General features: G+C 47.0%; 1 protein-coding gene across 3 annotated transcripts in view; it reads right to left on the bottom strand.

Moving 5' to 3' along the window:
- LOC144158558 (uncharacterized) overlaps positions 1-24503 on the bottom strand; it is a 105823-nt gene extending 81320 nt beyond the window's left edge. The window contains exons 1-8 of one of the 3 annotated variants that reach the window (XM_077689509.1): positions 24040-24503; positions 19200-19260; positions 18983-19127; positions 18857-18919; positions 17786-17869; positions 17660-17722; positions 13605-13677; positions 3838-7754 (exon numbers count right to left, since the gene is read on the bottom strand). In XM_077689509.1, coding sequence (XP_077545635.1) covers positions 6284-7754; positions 13605-13677; positions 17660-17722; positions 17786-17869; positions 18857-18919; positions 18983-19127; positions 19200-19226 — 1926 coding nt within the window. In that variant the 5' untranslated portion in view covers positions 19227-19260; positions 24040-24503 and the 3' untranslated portion in view covers positions 3838-6283. Of the gene's footprint in view, positions 1-3837; positions 7755-13604; positions 13678-17659; positions 17723-17785; positions 17870-18856; positions 18920-18982; positions 19128-19199; positions 19261-24039 lie in introns of those variants that run through there. The other 2 variants (XM_077689510.1, XM_077689508.1) reach the window with 2 other exon arrangements.
- Between the last annotated feature and the right edge of the window lie 269 nt (positions 24504-24772).

Raw genomic sequence — 24772 nt, 5'->3', positions numbered from 1 at the left:
CCTGTTTCGTTAAATGAACGATTCAACCGGCCTCATCGTATTGCTGTGCTGTGTCGCCTCTTTGACCTGTGTGCTGGATTTATAGAGCATCATTAAAAAAACTACTGCCTGCTGTTTTTGAGATGCAAATGGATTTTTTGAAAAGCCAAGAAGTACCCCATAAGGAACGTAAAGTATACAGTGTGTTACAGCTGAAAGTCTCTATATTGATGCCCAAGTTGACACTGGAGCCACCATAATAACCATGAAAGAAAATTTGAGTTTGCAGCTGTGAAAATTGAGAACCCCATACACTTGCCCTCCTTTGTGTAGTCCAGCTAACCAAGTTGTACTAGAGCCATCAAGATACTGCACAGTGCATGTTGTGATTGAGGGAACGAGGCCCCACAGGTGCAGTGAGCAGCCTTATCTTGCTAATGTCAGGAACTCATTTTAGGGTGGCACTTTTCATTGGCATCTGATGTGAATCTGCCAAACCCAACACTGAATTCACTGCAACAGAGCAAACAGGCATCCACGACGTGCCGCAGCACTGCTATGTGGCCGGTACAGACTGTCCTTGGCTGTGAGACAATAAGTTCGCTTTCTGGTGGGAAGTTTGAAAATGGAGACTTGCTGATTATTTCCAGTGACCGCTTCCTTCTAAGGGGCATTGCTGGTTCAACTTGAACTCTGGACTTCTCGCGTGGATTCGCCGTGCTGGACGCCACAACCACCACCCACGACACAGTTATCTGCCAAGGTGCCACCATCGCTACTGCTGTGGTCTCTGATGCTGTGGATGTTTTCCTCTCCCATTTTTTCACTCTATTTCTAATCGTCTCCATTTTACCTTTCCCACCACAATCAGCTTTGACCTGACCCCCCAAAAAACTTTGGTTGATTCCTCTGAAGTCCGTAAAACTCGAAAGTGAAATGTGCAGCAAAATCTGCAGCTGAGAATGATTTGTGGGTCGCCGGCTGTCTTGTGAGTGCTTGGCGAGCGGCGTCCAACTGGAGGGGCCCTTCGGCAAAGATGTACTGGCATCATTTCTGTGACGGATATGACGTCAGTGAAATCCTGGTGTATCGCGGCACAAAACACTTTTGTGTTAAAATATGAAACCCGAAAACGAACAACCCTAAGTATAACGTGCTCTTTAGTACAAACAGTTGCTTCCCCGCAGGAAGACTTTGTGTGCAGGGGTGGTACCTTTTACAGGCCGCTTGCTTTGTTGTACTGGTGTCATTTCCGTGACGAATACGATACAAGTGAAATCTTCGTGAATCCTGGAATAAAACACTTTTGTGTTAAAAACCAACTCTACTGCACCTCTTACACTCCGAAATCTTTGCTGCATGGTCCGAAGCAGGACTGTGCAGCACTTGCACCCATGGAACATTGCGAATGCATTCTCCATTGCTGGCAATGAGTTCCATTTGGACATACAGGTTTAATTTTATAATCCCCACAAACTCTTACTTTACCGTTGGGTTTATAAAGAGCCACTGGAGGCATTGTTCACTTGCTATGTTGAACTGAAATTAGCACCCCAGCTCCCATCAGCGCCTGCAACTTCTTTGACACAGCGTCCCACATCGTAAAACACACTGGCTGATGCTTACACAACGGCGATGTGCTTCTTTCTTAACACAGCAGCTTTACCAAGGTGCCATCTCATTAACCAAGTTCCATTTCCGACACAAAAAAAAAATTTCTCTAAGACTCGCATGACCTTCCTACACTGATACCGCACATGCTCAACCAGTCCAGGTTTAGAACATCCACCTAATCTCGACCCAACAGCACTGTCTCAACTTCTGTGATGTCCACACGAAAACTACAGGCAGGGTAACTCCCCGACCATAGTGTTCCACAAGTACATTCACCCTCCCTACAATCTGCAAGGGAATGCCCCATATGTTCATAGCCTCATACGGCAACATTGCGGAGGTACGTTTGGCTAATTTTTTACAAACACACTCTTGGGTACAATTAACACAGCTTCACCCGTATCAAATGGCATTCCAACATCTACCTGCCACTTTACCATTCACCATATAACGTAGGTTACTACTTTCTCAGGAAAATAGGTTATGCAGCACAAGTTCCTCCTCACCATTCATCGTCTCTGGGTTGTCATTCTCCTCACCCACAACACCACGCGCACCGATGCAGCCTTCAGACCCTTGCCAGATGCCCCACCTGCTTACATAGATGTCACCTGTATTTACGGAACGAGCACGCTTTTCTGTCATGACACAATCCGCTGCAGAAACCCTCGGGTGCTTCAGTCAGGTGCTCTGCTGTGTCAACCACTGCAGCTGGTTTGGCTGAAGCTATAGCTGCAGGCTTCGCACAGTACACCTGACGTCCACAACATTCACTTTCTTGGGTTCGTTAGTAGCTGAATCAAGCGTCTCGGCATGAGCTAGTTAAATGCTTTTGGCCATGACACATATAGTGGCAAAGGTCAATGTGCTCTTAAGTTCACCTTGGGTTGGTTGGTCTTTCAACCGGGCACAAAACAGTCCCAAAACGTTGCTCCCAGAAAGGTCCCAAATTCGATCGATAACGCTAGCCCTTTCATTTGCATGGCCAATGCAGCCACACTCCCGGCTTTGTGCTGCAACCAGTGATTAAACCGGCTCTGTTCTGCATCTGTTTGGGGGCACAATGCTCACTAAGAACCATGACCAGCGGACTGTACTTATCCTTGGGCTTTGCCGGGGTGAGCAGGTTCTCCAGCATGTGGTGTCCTCTTGCTCACGGCCATAACAAACGTCGAAGCCTTCAAGACACTGTTTACTTTCAATACAGTGGTTACACCTTCACGGCACAGACGTAGTGCTCATACCACTTCACGTAGGATTCGAAGTCCTCATGCTCGTCGGATTGCTCGAATTGACCAAGCAAAGCCATGCTTCTGTCTTCGGTCAAGCTGCTTTGTCCTCCGCGTGCCTCCAGGGTCACGACAATCCCATCCTCGTCACTGCTGTTTTTTTGGCTAGGTGAAGGCAGCAGTTTAACGTGGTGAGCCGAGAATCTTTATTGGTCACTGCTTGTTAGTCGAAGAACACGAAGCGTTAGGCATGGCTCTTTTTATTGCGATAGCAGCTGCAGACAAAAGAGCAGATAAATGCTCTGAGTGCATGCATGCGCAGGGACATGATGCCAATAAGACAACACACACCAACTGAAACACAACTTTACCATCAGACACTGTTGCATACAACACTAAATTTCAACAGACTATCGGTTATTTTCTCATTTTTCTCCTAGCTGCAGCAGCCATCTCTGCCTGGAGGGGAAAGTTAATGTGGGCCCTTAAGTCGCACCCAACATCCCGGTTGTGGACTTGTAGTTAAAGTGACACGCTCCTACTCTATGGGCACTATCCTGTACTTTACCTTCAGCTTAGCATCATCCTCATCGATATCTATCTTATATTCTTGTGACCATTGCTGTTCCTGTGGATCAGTCCTTTGAGATGGCTGCATTGGTGAATCAACCCCCTGTCTCACCACTTTCAACGGTTTCTTGATATGCAAAGCAATTTTAAATTTGCATTTTTGGTCAGAAAATTTTTAAATGTCATGCACTCACTGTATGGGTCACTCAACCTCCCCTAATTGAAGTTGAGCATGCATACCCTGAAAACGGCGTGGTTATGATCAACCATACAAAACCAAAAAATTCTGCATCTTTCACTGGAACTCCGTTGCAGTTTAAAAATCAGGCTCCACCGTAGATACGAACATAGAGGGCAATATCATGCCCAGTGTCCGACATATGCAGTAGCACTTCCATAGCCATCAGTGAGCAGTCTGTGTAACACATAAAATAAGATTCATTTTAGTCGCAGCTGTCTTGTTGCAACAGCCAATATGTTTATTGAGTACCACAAAAAATCCAAAATGGGCATAATCAATGTAGGGCACACATTTATTGCATGCACACATTTAACCTTTCACATGTGAGTAACTGTACAAGCTAATATGCAGGTTTTAGCGATAAATTTCATACAAGCAAAGCATAGGCTACACATGCAAAAATGAAGTACGGCTGAGTTTCTCAATTGCTAGAATTCAGGTCTTACGCAAGTCAACCATTTTCTTGCAGCAACCCATACTATGTGCTTGCAGCTGGTAAAGCACAAACAAAAGAACCCTCCACGTTATCTTTGCTTGCCCTCTGTCCACGAGCTTAGTGCACTTGTGTTATGGTTGCTGGCATATAAAGGGTACCAGCTTTTTTATTTCATTTCATTACTTTATTTATCCATGTCTTCTGTACAGGATTAATTTTCTGGTAAATCTAAGCACGCAGTGCTTGTAAAGTGGCCAGGCAGTAGGTGAAACAACACATTTTAATTACTGTAACAAGAAGAGGAAAAGGTCGATGAGGAGCCGGGCAGCAGCCAGGGGGGGAACAAGAGGAGGAGGTGAAAGGACGAGAACCGTTGTTTGTCTACTGAGTGAACTCGACCCAATAAAGGGGAACGTTATAATTACATTTCACGAAAAGTACCGCAATAATATTTGTGTATACACACTAAGCACTTCCCAGTGCATGAAACAAAATGACACATAAAACGTACACACAAAAAAAGTGTATTCTTGCTCCCGAACATTCATCTAATTAAATTGAATGCTACAGTAACTCTTATCAAAGGAATACACCAATACCACACTCACTTTCAGGAATACACTTCAATATGACTTCAAAAGCATACAGACATAAAGGAACATGAATAAACAAATTGAACACAAGGCGGCAAACAAATCCCCACATGTCAAATGGCGTCACCTACTCAAGTGATTATACACCTGCACACCATTTTTTAATTGCTTCGTTCAGTTTCCGTTTCATGTTTATTGGACATAGTTGATCAGTTAATTCACTGAATATTTGTGGAACATACTAGTTCCATACTATTTTTCCATAGTGTACACTGGGGTTTTACATACCTCTCAGTTTTTTGCAGTGCCACACTCTTGTTTACTGCAAATCTAAAAATCCACACTCTTTTTTACTGCAAATCTAAATTCTTTAGTGGAATTTTTTAGCTCTTGGTGATGACACTGATGATGCCATGCAACTGAATACAGTTCGGTGCTACTGCTAAAAGTCCTCTCTTTGAGTACTGCTCAGCACATGAAACAGAGCGATTTTTATCACGTCAACTGGGGACATGAGAATTGCTTTGCAGTTATCGATAAAGTCCTTGAACTGTTGTGTGGTAGAATACAAGTTACTGATCACTTCAGTTAGTGCAGTGCTCATGTGTGCGGCTTGTCACTCACTCTTTTCCGAAACTAAAATTGCCCACATCGAAATCATTCAAATATTTGTTTACTTGAAAGTTAAAATCCGAATTTGCAGATTGCCAAGTCATGACCTTTATGAAGGATATCTCGGAAGCCAAATTAAACAAATGTACAACGCATTTACTGGAACAGCATATTTTTTGGGGAAATGTTTTTAGTAGTACAGACTTTTCATGACTAATTAGGTGCTACCTATAACCCTTTCTTGACAGGTGCTGCAAGCACCTTTTCACTAGTGTTCACCCTGTCATGAATAACAAGGTTTGATTTAAGAGATTAGTTTTTTTCACAGGTTCTGCATAGAGGAGGGTGTCTATCAGCCTGAGAAAACTTTCACTCTCTTCAGTGTTGCGTATTGTAAGCTTGCTGATACAACTGATACAGTGGCTATTGTGGAGTGCTCATGATAGATCTGTTAAATTCCCAAAAGCCCTTTCGAGAAATACTGCAATAGTAAACCCTTAGTCATTGTTACACATCATGCATGGCCTAGGAAGGCTTAAGTGCAAAGCAATTGCAATGCATATGGCCCACTGGCTTCACAACAGTGCGCATCTTTTCATCACTGGATATCTTTGGCATTGAAAAATTTGCATTTTTTCTGGCTTCACAATCACTGTGACTTAGCAGAGCTTTTTCCAGGCGACTTTTCTGGCACAATGTAAACTGGTCATTTTGCTCGCATGCGCACTCTATTGTTTGACAAGTACCCGTTCGTCAGCAAAGCTCTTCTGAAAGGTGCTACATCCACAGGGCCGTTTGCCATTGTGCTGTTTCACGTGAAACCAGGTCGTGTCTACCAGTAAAGATTTTCACCAGGCGCTGCACAAGTAGACCTTCATGCCAGAGTGCAATCTTTCAAGTTTTTACCACTTCAGATCTTCTGGTAATGCTCTGAGATGCCACACACTTATGTCACACGGGGGTCAACCAGATGGCTTCTACTAATAAAGCCCTTCTGACAGATGCTGCACTAATAGGGCCTTTCACCAGAGTGCAATCTTTCATGGCTGTGCAGATGGGCTTTTTGCGTAAAAGTTTTTTGACAGAAGCTACACATGTAGGGCCTCTCACCAGAGTGGGCTCTTTCATGCCTGATCAAGCTGAATTTTTCTTTAAAGCTCTTTTGACAGATCCTACACGAGTGGGTCTTTACACTGGAGTGCAACCTTTCATGTTTAACCATACAGGACCTTGTTGTAAACCTCTTCTGACAGATGCCACAAGCGTAGGGCCTCTCACCAGTGTGCGTTCTTTCGTGAATACGCAGGTCGTGTATTCGAATGAAGCCTTTCTGACAGATGCTACACAAGTAGGGCATCTCGCCAGAATGCAATCTTGTATGGGTAACCAGTTGGGCTTTTCGTGTAAAGTTTTGCTGACAAATGCTGCACACATAGGGTTTCTCACCAGAATGAACCCTTTCGTGATTAACCAGGTCCCTTCTTTTAGTGAAACCCTTCTGACAGCTGCTACACACGTAAGGCCATTTGCCGGTGTGCAATGGTTCATGATCAGCCAGGTAGGGTGATTTAGTGAAACTCTTCTGACAGGTGCTACAGACATAGGGCCTCTCACCAGAGTGCAACCTTTCATGCACAACCAGCGTGTTCTTTCGAGCAAAGCTCTTCTTACAGGTTTTACACACATAAGACTTTTTTCCTGAGTGCAATCTCTCATGAGCAACCAGATGGCTGTGTATAATAAAGCTTTTGAGACAGACACTGCACACATACGGCCTCTCACGAGAGTGCAATTTTTCATGCACAACGAGTGTGCCCTTTCGAGCAAAGCTTTTCCCACAGGTTTTACACACATAAGACTTTCTGCCAGAGTGCAATGCCTCATGAGCAACCATATGGCTGTGCATAATGAAGCCTTTGTGACATACACTGCACACATACGGCCTCTCGCCCGAGTGCACTCTTTCATGAACAACCAGCTCATTTCTTGAACCAAAGCTCTTTGGGCAGTTGTTACACATGAAAGGCTTCTCGCCAGAGTGCAATCTTTCATGAACAGCCAGGTTATATGTTTTATTAAAGCTCTTCTGACAGATGCTGCACGTATAAGGCTTTTTGCCAGAGTGTAATCTTTCATGCGCAACTAGGTCAAATTTTCGACTAAAGCTCTTCTTACAGATGCTACACACGTAGGGCTTCTCACCAGAGTGTTCTCTTTCATGGCTAATCAGTTTGGATCTCTGCGTAAATTCCTTATTACACATAATACATATGTGAAGATTCTGGCCTGAGTGCAGTCGCATGTGTGCATCCAGACTGTGTTTTTTACGGAATGTTTTTTTGCACAGAGTGCAGTTGTAAGCATCCTTAGTGGAACACACTTTCCCATTAGTGGTCTGGTGGTTGCGTTCGCAGGACAGACAGGAGGGCAGCTTCCCTCCAAGTTGGATATTCTTGCTGCCATAGGATGGACTCCTGTCCCTAAAATGAGACAAGATTAAATAAATTGATCAAGAGAAATGCAAGAAACATGCTAAATGCCAATTTCACCTAATAATCTAGTTTTGTGTATAAAAATGCAGTGTTGTGTCCAAAAATTTATTGGCATTGCCTACCGAAATTCACAAATTGAGTGACAAGCTGAAAACAGCCTGGCAGTAAGACCTGCGTATACAAATCGTATTTCACACAGCCCAGTGTTCACATTTTCTAAAAACGAAAGTAGGCTCTAATTAGGCCACCAAACACATGCTTAAAGAATTCCAAATGTTCTCCCAAAATGATTAAGGGGCTCTTGCATACATAGCCGAATAAAAATACACAATCAAGAGCTCGACGACATAGCATGTTTTAACTATGCACAAAATGAAGAAAAACCTCTCACTTCAAATTGTAAGTCTACATTAGCAGCTGAACATTTTTGCAACTGAGCCACAGTATAAAAGGGCAGATGTATGCAGGACTTTACAGAGCGAACAACTTTTGTAAAGTTCCCAAATATCTCTATACTGCAAAACATTTAGCTTCAACTCGTTACATGGGAGAAGTCTAGTCTTGGGGATGTTAGCATAAAACGCTGGCTGCCCGAATACCGTATTTACCCGGTTCTAACGCGCACTTTTTTTCCGGAAAAATAGGCCGAAAAATCGCATGCGCGTTAGAATCGGATACGAAACCGAAACTGCCGAAGCAGCGGAAATTTCGGCCCACCCATCACCATCACCATCTCAAGATGGCGCCAAAGCTTTTAGCAATGATTTTTCAGGCGCAGGAAGCCTAGGCGCCTAGGCTTTTCTATCAGCGTTCACACAAATCGTCAAATCGTTTCACTTGCGCGCTTGATAACAGAAGCAGTGGCTCCCACGCGTTCAACACAAGCCATCGGCTCAAGCGTACACCTCTGGAGAAGCTCTCCGTGTGGGCGTGCGAAGCGAGGGGGCCACGATCCTATCGACCATGGTTGAACGTTCGTTCAGAAGTGTGGCATCGCGAACGCACTTGACGGTACCGAGGACGAGATGTTTTGGTCAGCGGAGAGCGACAAGGAGTCAGATGAGTGAGATTACTTCGGGAAATAAATCGCCCGTTTCTCTCGCATTCGTTTGTCTTGGTCACAAAGTTCCGTGCGCGTTACAATCGAGGGTGCAAGTTTTTTCGGTTTTCTTGCCAGGAAAATCGGGTGCGCATTAGAATCGGGTAAATACGGTAGTCTTGCTCTGTTATTGTGTGGGCAGTCAAGCTGCACTTATAAAAATTATCAGGATTCAAAATAGCATGAATTTACGTAAAGTGTGGCTGAAAACATGGAACTGCATTGGCCTGCTCACTCTGAATATCAATAAAAAAAAGCCACGATTGTTCTAATTTGGAAAAATAGAACTCGCCTATGTTCACGTGTAAAGACAGTTCAAGGTAAAAAATATCAGTTCAGATTAAACCACGCTGAAAATGAAGCTAGGGGAAACCAAAGCTTCTTCGCAATATGAGAGACCAAATGAAAAGCGCTTCCCATTAAATTGCAAAACTACATATGTGGCTAGGATACATTGAAGTCGCAGCCAATGAAGGCCCCAGCCCAAGAAACTGCTGATACTCATTTTGCAGACATTGTGGAAGCTTCGGGAACTATAGTGGTCTATTCATCATCATCATCAGCCTATCTACACCAACTGGAGGGCAAAGGTGCCTCCCGTGGATCTCCAATTATCCCGGTCCTGGGCTAACTGCGATCAATTTATTCCCACAAACTTCTTAATCTCATCTGCTCATCTAACTGCCTGCCACCCCCTGCCATGCTTGCCTTCTCTACGGATCCACTGGTTACCCTTATTGACCAACGGTTATCATAAAGGGGCACTGACACAAAATTTTGAAGGCGAGATAACTTCGGAGATAGATTGGTGGGAACACATATACATCATCTGCAAAATATCAGCGGCGAATACAGCCTAGAACATATTTAAAATCAATTTTAAAGTGTGATAAATGCAACCGAGCAGCCAGCAGAGGACCACGCGCAATCGACATCCCGAGGATATTTTGTAAATAAACAACATCCAAACACGTCACGAATTTGTGTTTGCCGCTTCCGCACTGCCGGCGTTTTTCGCCGGCTCGCCGCTCCAATCGGAGGGCCGGAGGGCGGAGCTTCTGCTCTCGAGAACGAACGACCCGGTCGTTGCGGAGGAGGCGCCGTGATTTCGTCAGCTTATCGGGCAGCTGGCCGCGACCAAAGTTCTACAGCGATTCCAGGCACTCTGTTTCTATTACTATTTATTACCATTGGATGCCAAGACGCGCCAGAGGCACGAAAAGCCCTCTGAGCTAGCCGCACGGTCGCTGTGTAGGCGGCGGCCACGGCCGGCGCAGGTAGCTCGAGTGATAGCTTGTTACCGCTGCACGAAATTGTCCCCAAGTCCCGAACATGGTGGCTTACATGAGAAAGGAGTTAATGATGCGATGGCTGGTTGCATGAAAAATTGTCATCTGCACCGCTTACGAGAGCGGCACTCGAATATCTGCCGCAGTGCTAAGCCCAACACATCTGTAGGCGGACCTGTAGGCAGACCGGCCGGCTGCTCCCAGCGCGCGTCTTGCCACCCACTGTCTCGAGCGTCGCGTGTCGTTCTTTAGCCGCGGTAGCATTTGCACTCGCAGCGCCTGCGTCACATCCACGGTCGCTTTTTAATTAAGCGCCTCACGAGATCAGTACGTGGGGGCATTCGCAGAAACTGCCGTCGATGCGGATTCGACAGTGCTACGGCGGCTCTGCTCTGTGATATCCCTCCGACGGTTACGTGGTCAGCTTTGTTCACACAAAATCCACAAAATTCCTCGTTTCGCGGCACTCGCTGAAACCGACACTGCGACTGGCCGCATTAATAATGCCTCTAATTAAACAACCGTCGCACGCTGAAGCAAATGAGGTTTCTACAGATTATAAGTAGGTCACTAGCTACTTATCGCAACAAAAAAAACAAGATGCAAAATTTTTCTGTCAGTGCCCCTTTAACTTCGCGTCACATGCCCTGCACACGCCCATTTCTTCTTAATTTATACTAATATGTCCTTAACACACGTTTGTTCCCTGATCCACTCCGCTCTCTTTTTGTCCCTTAATGTTACACCTATGATCTTCAGTTCCATTGCCTGTTGAGCCATCCTCAATTTAAGTTGAACCCGTTTAGTGAGCCTCGAAATTTCTGCCCCTTAGGTGAGTACCGGTAAGATGCAGCTGTCATACACTTTCTTCTTTAGGGACAATGGTAGGCTACCAATCATTATCAGAGAATGCCTGCTGAATGCACCCCACCCCTTTTTTATCCTTCTAAATTATCCTTCGTCATAGTTGGGATCCGAGGTCACTACGCAGCCTAAGTAATGGGTGCGGGCAGGGCATGTAATGCGAAGACAAGATAATTATTGGTCATGTAGTGACTTATCGCCATCGTCACCATCAGCGCCACTATCATACTCATCCTCCCACAGTCATCATCAGCGGTGCCTGGCGAGGTGAGCAGGGACACGTGACACAGGAGAGTTGTAACGCAACTCAACAGCTGGGCAGCCGCTCATTCTGGCCAGGCCTACGCGACCGAAATAAATGCGGAAAGCCACATCTGCTTCACGCCTGCTTTCTACAAAGTGGTGACCCGGACTTTCCGCGCCTGCCACCCAGCCAGGGGCACAGCGACATGGCAACCTGGGGGGGCCCGCTCATACCGGAGTTTGAGCCACGCACCTCTGAGGTTGTTTTATCAAGCTTGAGGCTACATTCTCACTGAACTATGTCACCATACAGCCGTTCAAGCACTCCATCCTTTGGGAGACGCTTCCACTCGAACTCCGCTGCGTCCTCGCCCTACCACCGCCCAGCGAAACCCCCTACAACGACCTTCGCGCTGTCATTCTCGCGCACTACGGCCTCACAGACGACCTGTTTCGGCCTGCAGCAGAAGTGGTACACGCACGCTCTGCAGCCGCCCATTGTACCCTCTGCACCATTGCCCTCGTCCCTTGCCACCAGTGTCGCCCCCTTGGACTCAACCTCCAGCGCGGCAGCCACACCTATACCGACAAAAGTCACAGCCGACGTCGTCACATACGCCAACCGGCCGCAGCCCTCCTCCTCCCCTTCTAGCACCCCATGCACAGCCTCCGGTGAGTGCTCTGTGACCGTTCAATCTTGCCCACCCCGGTCGACTGCTGCCCCACTGCCGCGCATCGTGTGCACCACGACGCCGGAACAGTGCCCTGCTCCAGTGCAGTCGCAGCGTAGCTCATACGAGACGCGCGTCGTGGCTCCCAACGCCTACCCTGATGGGCTGGCGTCCCCCATTGTGCTTCCATCAACGCCTAAGTTGGAAGTTAGAGTTAGTGACGCCGCTGGCCATGGCGATTATATCCTGGCCTCACGGCTCTCGGAGCAACATGCGCAAATGCGCCATGGGGAGCACTTTGGCAAAGCATCTGCGACTACTGCGCTGCCTCAAACGCCACGAGAGCATTCCCGTGCACGTGATCTGCAGAATGACCAGACACAGCACGGTACACCCGCGGAGCACTTCCAACGTCATCAATCGCTGATGTCACCACCAAAGCGCGCTGCTGCACCTCGATGCCGACATCGCTATCGACATCGAAAGCACCCGCCTAGGAAGTGGGTTTCGTCGCTGACACTCCTACGTCGCACTCCCGCGAGTCATCAGCACCGCCCTTCCCAACGTCTCTCGCACACACGCGGTGGACAGCGACTCGGGGTTCGTGCGACTGCTCATCGACGTTCTGGGACTGGAACGTCTCGCTATGGCCTAGGTCAGTGCAGGCGTCTTGCCACGGCCACCGGCCTGTTCGCGCATGCAGCTGCACGTCAGTGTGCCTGCGTGGCAAGTGGCTGCAAGACGAGTGCCCATCCTGCAAGCGTCGCGTCGTCGTCTGCGCAGTGGCCGCGGCTCGCGCCGCTTTTCCTTCAGAACTGCTACACCCTGCGCCAACTTGTCCCATCCCCCACTCTCAGTCAAGGCCCCTCGAGGCCCATCTACTCCCCGGGCACTCTCACCGGGCTGACCAGGACTGCTCACTGTCTCAACTCGAATGCGGACACTCGAATGCTTCTGTACTGTACACACCTGTACATAGTTTGTTTCCCCCCCACATGCTCTACATCTGTCATCTTACACGCTACGCGCTAGGGGGGGAGCCCAGTAGAGAGATCAGCGGCACTATCATCATCATCCCCATCCTTCCACAGTCATCATCATCACTGCCTGGCGAGGTGAGCAAGGACACGCGACACAGGAGAGTTGGAACGTGACTCAGCAGCTGGGCGGCCGCTCATTCTGGCCGGGCCTACGCGACCTAAATAAATGTGGGAAGCTGCATCCACTTCACGTCTGCTTCCTACAGTCATTAAGGGTGACGAAATGGATCCCTAGAGAAGGCAAGCGTAGCAGGGGGCAACAGAAAGTTAGATGGGCAGAGGAGATCAAGAAGTTTGCGGGGATAAATTAGTCGGAGTTAGCACAGGACTGGGATAATTGGAGATCTATGGGAGAGGCCTTTGCGCTGCAGTGGGCATAGACAGGCTGATGATGATGATGGTGCAAAATGTGTGAGAACTTTTACCAACTGGTTTAAAAATCTTGGCTGTAATAATATTGATGTCCATATTAGGTCTATGTTTATTTACTGCATCGAGTGTTCCACAGGGTTTTTTGTGTTCATTTGTACAAGAACATACTTTTGCATTCCATAAAATGCATGTGTTTAAGCATAGGATTTCCATAACGTTTATGTTCTAGGAACAATAACACTGCAAGCATCACAACCCACCCTGTGTCGCTAGAAGGTGGGTGGCAGGAGCAGATGTGAAGACCAGCTTCCACTGCAATGTCAGTACCACCTCCTGAAACAAAAACTGTCGCTGAGGCAGCAGTTGGGCTTTGTCCACATCCCAAACTAAAAAAAATCAATGGTCAGAACAGCTAAGGGCAATGACTAGTACTATCCTCAGACAAACTTTTAATTTCAATGTTTGTGAAGCAGGGCTATAAGAATTATCAAACTGAAAAAGTACACTGACATGTCTCAAGCAGCCACATTTTGAATTTATTTCGCTACACGAAAGCAAACGTGCCTAAGTGATAAACATTAAGTGTAAATTTCTCCTAAATGGCTTTCATATGACAGTTGTATACTTCGCTGTGGGCACATGGCAGTTACTACTTTAAAGCTTGTTTTGTTTCACATGTTTTGTAAGAAAAACAGCTACAACCAGGAAGTGCCCATAAGCCAATGAAAGGCACGAATTTCTCCTCTTCCTTTTTTTTGTGACATGAATCTGAGCAGTCTGTGCAGATGTCATTCTACTAGCGCAATAAGGAAGAGCAAAATGCCACGACTACGCAAATACTTCATCAAACAGGGGCCCTGGCCAAAATTTCAAACAAGTTTACAAAAGCACAAGTGGAAATCTCTTCTGCTACCATATAGGCTCTTAAATTGAGGTAAACTGCACGGTGTCAGTTGGCATTACTCACAAATGGTACACAGATGGCATCATCAGATCAGAAGACCGATGAAAAGTGGGGAGATATAAGTTGTAAACAGATTATGTAAACATCCAAGATTCCCAAAGTTTAACCTCGCACCTAGATGCAAATTTAACACTCCCTCCCTATCACCTGGAATTGATCGAAAAAATTGGTTGGCCATGTCCTGACAACAGAAGAAGAAAATTTGGAAATAGCATTATCATTTTTTATCCCGCAGGCTTCCTAAGAGACACACAGCTTCATTAACCGGGTGCAACCTTGCTATGCAGATTAATAAGACAATATTTAACTTTTCATGAAATCCACTCATCACAGCAGCACAGAGTGGGAATACAGACCAGGAAACACCTGCTTCAATAAGTGCCTTTCAAAAAAAGTGCCCTCTGTTGCACACAACTGCAAATATGTTTAGGTTCGTTATGCAGACATCATCTGGCAGTTGAATTGTAACATCTGCTTGGGGGCTGCATATTGTCACGGGATGGGTACGCACCCTCTGAAAGGAATATAGACACCGAGGGATTGGCCCCAGCCCGGACAGCTGGTGTAGTGAACAGTTGACCGGCGAGGAGGAAGAGGTCGAACCATCTCGCTCTCTGGCTGCACCCACTTGAGACTGTGTGCTGCTGTGTTCCCCACCGTGTGGCATATTAATTACCTGCAATATACCATCTTCCCCATAACATCTTTTGGTGGTGAAGCCAGGTAACGTTCCATCGCTACGGATCTCCGAAGCGGGCATTGCATCGGCTCAACTGTGATGACTGCCAACACCTCGGGTACCGGGGGCACTGCCACAGCCCCGAGCGTAATTATGGCGCAGCCCCGTGAGCCTGGAAAATTCTCCGGTACCAATGACACCGATGTTTGGATCAAACTTGTCGAACGAGTAAGTGCCCTGAATTGCTGGGACCCAACTATAATGCTCGCAAATGTTCCTTTCATCCTGAAGGGAGCAGCACTCACATGGTATGAAACGAACGAAGCAGACCTTCCTAGTTGAGACGCCGTCAAAGCAGGGCTCTGTGAGGTATATGGCAAGAAAAAGTGCCGCCAGCTTGTTGTGAAAAAACAACTCGCGACTCGCACTCAGACATCGACCGAGCCGTACGTGGAATATATACAGGATAATCTGTCCCTGTGCCACCGCGAAGACGACAGAATGAATGATGAAGAAAAAGTCAGCCATGTACTGAAAGGGATAGTGGTTGCAAGGAGTGCAACACGGTCGGCGCTATAATAAAGGAATTCCGGCGCTTTGAACAAGCCAAAAGCCATTGTATCACGACCCAGTTCGCACGGCTTCCGAATACCGCGGCTACTTCAACCTGCGAAGCAGCATTTTTGGCATCGCCTCCACCCCAGGTCATGTACAGCATGGATACTGGGCATTCTGAAAATGTGGTGACCAGCATCGTACGCTGTGAACTTGAAGCCATGGCTCCCGCGCCCGTTCCACCATGCATGACGGAGAGCAACATCACCGTCATTTCCCTTATTCAAGCGGTTCTTCGGGAGGATTTTGCAAACATGGGCATCCATCCAGTCTGTTCGGTGAGCCACCAACCGCTGTGACAAGCACCTCCCCGAGCCGTTTTCCGCAGCAACTATGTTTCATCCTGGTATCACAATCCAGCTGAGTGGACAACACCAGACGACCAGCCCATCAGCTTTAACTGCAGGCATGTGGGACATGTTGCTCGCTACTGTCAGCGCCGCTGGTTCCAGTTTCCTCGTGACAACGTCTCCCCTGACCGGTTCGACAGTACGCCTCCCCTGCTTTACATTTTAAAACCAACAGCAACCAGATGACTCCGCCGCCACTTCGATGTCCCGATTCGACCGCTCGCCCTCACTGCACCGACGCCAGTCTCGCTCGCCGCAGTCTCGGAGACCATCATCTCCGACCACCTCCAACCGCTACTCGCTGGAAAACTAATGAATGCAGCTCCCGGAGGTGAAGCTGCATTCTCGACTTGGCCCGCAAATCCTCTTCTGACCCTCTCTACCACAGACAATTTACTAGAAATTGAAGTTGACGGCATTCCTGTTTGTGCACTCACTGACACTGGGACGACAATATTGGTGATAAGCTCAAATCTACGCTCTCACCTTTATAAGGTCCCGATGCCTGCCCTATCTCATGTCCGACTAGCTGATGGTGGAATGCCCATAATAGCTGGAATGTGTACTGATTGTGTTATGATTGCTGGCCGTACCGTACCTGTTTTTTTTGCCGTATTAGAAAACTGCGCACATGACGTGATCTTAGGCCTTGACTTCTTGGTCGACCATTCAGCGCTCATCGACTGTTCCACAGGATTCCCGAGGCGCGTTAAACCTCATAATCAATCAACATCGAGTTAGGATCACGTGGCGCACGCATCCCATGCACTTAACTCACAGCACCGACAATTTTCCGACTCAAATTTCCAAGAAACATTTTTAAGAAAGACAATTTCAAGAAAAAGCAAAAAAAAAAAGAATCAGAGAGATAGCCCTTCTGCGTGCGTTAGACCAAGGGTCTGTGCAGGGCGTGTTGCTGAGCTCACTGTCACACGATCGCCCGCGGTCTGAAGTTCAAGACGTGACACCTGTTTGTGACCGCTTCAGTGCCGCACAGAACCTTGCTCGAGTCGCAAACATCGGTATCACTTCTCCATTCAGCTGTCAAAGGTGCTGGGGCCACCGCTTCGCGCAGCTAGAGGCAAGCCCTGGCCTGGGATGAGCTCCGACGACACTGCTTCACGATAAGAGAGCCTGCCAGTTGCCCCGGCTTTCCCACCGGTTCAGTGATGCCAGATTCGAGAGAGACCCGCTGCGGTGGCTCAGTGGCTAAGGCGTTGCGCTGCTTAGCACGAGGTCGCGGATTCGATTCCCGGCCACGGCGGCCGCTTTTCTGATGGTTCTGATGGGGCCGAAAAGCAAAAACGCCCGCGTGTACGAGATTTCGGTGGACGTTAAAGATCCCCAGGTGGTCAAAATTAATCCAGAGCCCTCCACTGGGCGCGCCTCATCGCCTGCATTGCATTGGCACGTTAAACCATACAATTAACAATCAACCGCTTTCCTCACCAAGAAATTCATGTTGACTAAAAGAAATCAGAAGATGGCTTCTGCGTTTCAAGGGTAATAAAATGATGCTTTTGACCCACTTCTGTGTTCCTTTATATTCTACACATGAATAAAATTCTTCACACTTCTGATTATCACTATGCACGAGCAATACCAAAATAGAAAGTGCTTCACAATATATGTGACGAAACCATTTGTTTCTTGTCTTTACTACCTCTATGCTAGCATGCCTATAACGAGGATGTCTAGAATTCTAACCTTGAAATACCTCTTCTGTTTGGGAGCTTGTGCTGGTGAGTAACGTGAGACCGCATTGTGTGCCTGCAAAGAAAATTCCTTGTCACAAATGCCCGAAGACAAGCAGCTAGACAACATGGATGGTACCTATGGTGCCAGTGGTAATGCTGGTCTGTGTCTTTTGGCTGCTGCAGGACATGGCCTGGCCTTCACTACGGTGCGCCTCATCACCTGCATTGCATCGGCATGTTAAACCATACAATCAACCGCTTTCCTCACCAAGAAATTCATGTTCACTAAAAGAAAATCAGAAGACGGCTTTTGCATTTCAAGGGTAATAAAATGACGTTTTGACCCACTTCTGTGTTCCTTTATATTCTACACATGAATAAAATTCTTCACACTTCTGAATATCACTATGCACGAGCAATACCAAAATAGAAAGTTATTCACAATGTATGTGACGAAACCATTTGTTTCTTGCCTTTACTACCTCTATGCTACAAGAGGACTGTGATTTGGGCGAGTTGGTGAAAGTTCATGATTGACAATCCAGCGCGCGAAAACACGGCACAAAAAGAACGAGAGTTAAAAAGGACAGCGCTGCACTCACAACTGATTTATTTCGAAGAAAACATTGGTCATATATACAGATCAGTCTCCCACGTGGGACACATATGTGGGACAAACCGGGAGGTGTCTGAACACCAGGTTGTCCGAGCACCAGCGTTCATTTAAAACGAATCCAAACAGCCACCTGGCAAAACACTGCTGCAAACAAGATTGTGAGCCGCTTTTCAATGAAACCACTGTGTTGTCGAGACACAAAGATAAACCAACACAGGAAATTATCGAGGCCTTTCAAATCAGACGAGCTGCTGACCGTTGTATAAGTATGCCCTCAATAGTGCTGCATGACCGGGAATACGCGTATCTGAGTGACGCCTTTGCATGACCAAGTAAACCAGACTACACATGTGCAAACCGATTAATGATTGCGTTTTTTTTGTTTGTGGTTAGCGGGTGCAATAAGTTACCGGCACGTGGGAGACTGATCTATATATATGACCAATGTTTTCTTCGAAATAAATCAGTTGTAAGTGCAGCGCTGTCCTGTCTAACTCTCGTTCTTTTTGTGCCGTGTTTTCGCGCGCTGGATTGTCAATCATGTACCTCTATGCTAGCATGCCTATATACGAGGATGTCTAGAATTCTAACCTTGAAATTCCTCTTCTGTTTGGGAGCTTGCGCTGGTGAGTAACGTGAGACCGCATTGTGTGCCTGCAAAGAAAATTCCTTGTCACAAATGCCCGAAGACAAGCAGCTAGACAACATGGATGGTACCTCTGGTGCCAGTGGTAATGCTGGTCTGTGTCTTTTGGTTGCTGCAGGACATGACCCGGTTGGCTGTAGCCGTAGACATTACCATGACACAATCCTTGGGCATCAGCGGCATTGCACGTGGCATGCTTGCTATCGGGGTAGTCTTCTGGAAGTGAAAAACTGCTCTGAGTAAAAATTTAAACACAGCAAACAGCAAGAGGACTGGAGGTAAGCTTACTGCTAGCTTTCCCAGCAAAAAGAGCATGCACGCTTCAGCCCACTGGACATCCCTTCTGCAGCTGCATAAATGGCAAAAAAGAATACTGCTATGCATATCATTAAGTAAACATTCCTCACTGCACTGCAAACCTATTCTTTGCCTCCATCACCGAAAAAAACAGCTAACCAATAAAATCATCTTCTATAGCTCGTATGACGATGCACAGTCAGGTGAGTTTGTGAAACAGCACGCTTTAACCAATACAATTGAAGAAGGAACTAGACAGGACGAGCGCTGAGTCAGTGCTGGTTTCGTCGGTTTCTTGTTTGCAGCTGCCATTGAAAACTTCTTTTGTTCCTCATGATTGCAATTATGCTGCCACTGCTTTGTAGCGACCTGCATTTTGGCTCTTGATATTTACCGCAGTGTATTTGTCGTTCTGTCGGCTGTTCTGCCACCGACGATAGGCTGTGAGCTGCAGTGCTTGCAGACTGGGAGTGCTTGGCAAGTGACGGATTGCTTGTGGCTTTAGCTACATGAATCGCAAGGATGTCGCCCATAGTTGCTTTGGACAGTGAAAAGATCGGCTGTTAAGTGCACTTCCCTTGCATAAATTTTTTTGCTAATTTTCAACTTCAATGGCAGAGGCCAACATCACAATAGGTAGGAGCTCTAGATAAAGTTTATCATTTTGTGTGCAATATACTGATAGCATCTGAGTTACTGGACCCTTCTTGTGAAATGATGCTGCACTTGATCCAGTGCAGGAGTTTGCCAGTGATGCTTCCTTGCAACCCAAATGGATGGCCAAGATGATGCACTGTAACAGGCAGCTGCCACTCTACACCGCAATGGTTGCAGTTATTGCTATGCCTATGCAGCTTTGACATGTTCCAGAGCATAGGTTGACAGCTCATGATTGCAGAATGATGGCACATATGCAAACACTGCAATTAATTGCCACTTTCCTGGACCAACCACTGCACCAAAGAAAAGAAAAACCTCAAAATTTTTTCAAGGACCAGCATTGCTTATTTCTTTCTATCTTTGGTTTTTGGGGCGTCTGAAACTTAATAAACTTCATGAAATTTTGCTGACTACTTGTATATTTTTAGCATATAGCCCCACTGATTCACGGCCACTGGCAATGTGAACCGATTCCTTAGCACTGGCAGCACAGGCAGTGGCCAATGCGCTGCCGCCTGAGGCTCTGGAGAAGCTCTTATTGCCCCAGAATGTGCATGAGCGCTCCGGTGGTAGCTCGTGCTGTGAACTCCAATTTTCCATCCACATGCGACTGTTATAGTACATTGTGCTCTGTTATTTGGGGTGTGCCATAACACGTTTGCCGGGTGCCCATGTGGGTTCAACCTATTATAAGCTCACTCACAGAGCCACAAAAAAGCTCACCTACATTTATCCTCTGGCATTGGAGTTGCACAGCAACAGCTAAATGACGTTGGTAAGGGCAAGCATGCATGCTTGAGTAACAAGCTGCTCCTGATGAAGCAGCTGTAAGGGCAAATTCGGGCGGAAGAACATGCAACACAGTTGTCATGTGCCAAGAGGAATCCCGAGAGGGGATGCACCGATTGCGCCGAAAAAAGAACCAATTATGAAGTGCCTTTCTTTCTTTTGCAAAAAAATGTTTTTAACCCTTGTGAGATGTTTTTCTCTACGTTAAAGACTTCTAAAATATGAATGCATTTCTTTTTTTGGTCACTATCACCATCACACCTAACACATTTAGTGCTTTGCGTTTGTGTGTGTAGCATGGCCTGCCCAAATAATGCCATCCAGCATCTTAAGGCCTTAAACACTTAATGTCATTTTTCGTGTACGTGTGGCACGGGTATAAGGCACACCCGAAATACTTTTTTTCTATACTGCGCAGGAATACGTGCAAACTAGAGCACTGCACGGGCCTGATTTTAAAGGCCCGAGCCCGGCCTGGGCCCGGTTTGTGAAGCCCGAGGCCGAACCGGGCCCGTGACACCAAGCCCGGGCCCGGCCCGGGCATTCATAAGTGAACCTAGCCCGGGCCCGGCCCTGGCCCGCTGTCTCAAGTCCAGGCCTGGCCCGGTCATTTATTTTTGAGCCTAGGGAGGGCCTGCGTGTGTGTGACCAGGCCCAGTCTTAGACGCTGAAGAAAATTTGTTTATTACATTTGGACCAGTGTTTTCGTAGCGGGAAATCAGACGGAGCATCTAGTCTGTACAAGCACGTCCTGAATTGAAACGCAAAAAATAAGGATTTAAAAGTGTACGTAGTTTAGCTTACACCGTCTGCAGTGCACGCCACATCAGCGTAATAATAGGTCGTATTCTTAAACGAGAGGCACCATCACCTTTGATGACCAGACTCTTGGAAATTTCACGTGGTTGTCTCGGTCACAAGTTGGTATTGCCGAGATTTCTTGCTCCCCATTTGAATCCGTGAGTACGTGCGTGCATTGAAATATTTTCCCTGCAGTGGTTTTTAAGCGGTGGCGCTTCTCCGGCATACGAGTTTGATTTCCAGCAATGGCAGCGGCATTTAGATTGGTTCCACATCGTAAAACACACGTACATAGACATAAATGTACAGCTCCAGGGTGTTTACACCCAAATATAAAATGTCTATGCAGTACATAAAATGTGCTTAAAATTACAGTATAGTGACTATCAGACCTAGCAAAACATGTTTTTAAAACAATGTGTACAACTAACATCAAGAAGCGCATAAAAGTAAACTCACAATATTCAATTTTATGCTCTTTTCTACACTTCACGTCGGAACTATTAATGGCCGGGGCTATGAATTCAAGCCCGAGCCCGGCCCGGGCCCGCCAATAATCGACTTCGGGCGGCCCGGCCCACGGGCCGGGTCGGGCCCGAGCTTTCGGGCCGGCCCGGCCCCGTGCAGTGCTCTAGTGCAAACAGCCACCTTCAGCCACGGCCACTTTACACTTTAGTAGCTCTTTCTAATGGATTGTTCTCTTCTTAATGCTCCTTCCTGTCTTATGAACTGCATTGGAAGTGGTCTTTGATGCTTGTGGTTTGCGAGACGTGACTAATGATATTTGAACATAAATCCGACGGAGAGTTAAAGGAGCCATGAAGAGAAAACACAAGTTTAGTTCATTCAAAAGATTGCCTCGTTAGAATCATACTGACACCACTTTTAACGTAAACTTCGCTCAAATAAGCTACATAATTAGGAAAAACGGGAATGGTCATGCGACCCACCAGCTCATTTCCCGCAACAGAACCTATGTCGTCACATGAGCTAAGCTCTGCGATTGGCGGAGGCTGGCAGAAGCAGACGGAAATTAGGTAGAACTTACAAACTAGACGAACGAGCGATTTGCGCTTAAATTTAGGGCACATTCTTTACAAAGCAATAAAAATGATGGGACAAACAGTGGAAGTTACGAAAGCACATGTAAACATAGAAGTACTGATGCGTTCTGCTGTTCGTACTGCGCACAGCATGCTTGGTGTTTTGCTGCACAGCACTACGGGGCTTGGGGTTGTCTCAGACGACACTGGACGATTGACGCAAGCAACGGTGTCTTACGTGACCCCATTTGTCGAGCGAGCACTGTTCCAGAGAACGAATATTTTCTCCCAGAACAAAAATAAGCCAGGTTTAAATGCGGGCAAAAACAAACCAAACACTTGCCACGGTATGGTGGCGCCATCTAGGTTACGGAACGTAAAGAAACGCGGGAACAAACCAACACCGCTGTACAGGGTGGAGACAACCTTTGAACGGTCCCGTGCCGCCGCAATTGGGCCAACGGGCTCAACGCGTTATTCTTTTCGTTTCCCACGAGACCTATCAACGCGAAACAGACAATATGATTCAAACTTCTTCAGTAAACCGCATTGCGGCGATAATTTTAGCACGGTTTTGACACAATGACTTGGTTCGGCGGCGAGCGAGCAACCGAAAATGGCAGCGCCAGCGTATACGTGTCTCTACCCTGTCCGGCGGATGCGTGAATGAAGGTACTCTAGGCTGCAGAGCGGTCGGTTCCAGTGATGTCACTTGGGACCACGAAAACGCGCGACTGAGCGGGAAAATCAAAATTTTAACCTAGATTGTTTAATTTCTCAGTGAATAAAGCACCGTTTGTATCCAGACAAGCACTGGGGGCACTATAAAACACGAAATCTTTCGAATAAAACCAACTTGCATTTTCTCTTCATGGCTCCTTTAAGGAACCTTCTTAAAAGAAAACAAAGTAATAAATGATAGGAGGTCCGGTTTACTGGCATTAATTTTCCTTTTTACTTCCCGACTCTAAACTTCCTTGCCTCTATTCGAGTCCCTTTTTCCCCTTTGGCCATAAATATATACAGCCGAAAATTCCCTGAAAAAGGGAAAATTCCTGAACCGAACATCACTAGTGCTATTGCAGCTGGTAGTAGAAATTTAGCAAAATAAGTGACTTCTGGCTAAAGTGTGCAGAATCCAGCATGAAAATAGGCGATTTCTGGCTGGAAAGTGGTGCAGAATGCAGCAAAAAAAAAAGGTCATTTTTGGCTGGGAAGTGATGCAGAAGCAAGCAAGAAAAGCAATTTCAAGCTAGGTAGTAACCAGCAAGAATAACGCAATTTCCAGCTGGAAAGCTACGCTGTTCTGGCTGGAAATAATGTTATTTCCCGTTAGAAAAAGTGGTTTCCAGTTAGAAGTGGTCAGTGTTCTGGCTGTGGTGTAATTTCAAGCCAGAAAACGTGTCATTTCCAGCTGTACGTGAGCCTAGAAATTTCGGTTTGAAGCTTCGTAGAGGTTTCGGCTGGGGTTCATTCCAGTCCAGGATGGGAACGATTTCCAGTTCCATAACAGAGCCGGTGCTGGAAATAATTTTCACCTGGGATCACTAAGGGGTGCTGGTGGTGACAGGTCGCTCCGTTCAACTGCAGACTTTTCTGAACAAGTGGGGCCGACGGGTGGCCGCCACGCAGTTGCCGGGACAGGAAAACCACGACATGAGAAGACGCGCACACACAAACCTCTTCAGGACTGCAGCACGGCCTACGGAGATGTTCTAGCAGCAGGAACTCGCGAGTTGCCAGGGCGTTTGCAGGCACTACACACCGACGTTGCCTTGCGCGCGGTTAGGTATTGACATGAGCTACTTTTCTGAACTACGCGTTTCGCGCACACAACTTCACGCACACGTTATATCCAACATTACATAGCGCCCACCAAGACACGACACAGCGTACCACCAAGCACGACCACAACAACCATCGCTACCGAAGGGCACTGCCAAGCTGGCCAAGCGACACTACAAGGGTCTAGTAGAGAGTCGTCAGACGGATCACATGCTTAGCGGTGGAGTGCCATTTCTTGCGCGCGGCGCTGCAGGCGTATGTTGCACTGCCCTCAGATGGTTTTCCGGGCAGTCCGAAGCGCGCGTACAAGGTGCGGTCGTCGTGTCTTTCTATTTCGAGGCACACTTTCCCATCACAAAGTAGGTAAGAACCCTCTAGAAGGCTTTGGACCCAACAGCCTACCGCTGGTTAATACGTGGTGAATTGCACGTTCTTTGGTCAGAGCTACATTTGCTGATAAAGTCCGTTGTTGATAAAGTTTTATGC

This window comes from Haemaphysalis longicornis, unplaced genomic scaffold (genome assembly GCF_048455015.1).
Source record: "Haemaphysalis longicornis isolate Haplotype H1 unplaced genomic scaffold, Haemaphysalis longicornis Haplotype H1 scaffold_10, whole genome shotgun sequence".
In the NCBI taxonomy this organism is placed as follows: domain Eukaryota; kingdom Metazoa; phylum Arthropoda; class Arachnida; order Ixodida; family Ixodidae; genus Haemaphysalis; species Haemaphysalis longicornis.
Note: the sequence above shows the minus strand (reverse complement) of the source record. Positions and strands in the feature narration are given on the sequence as shown.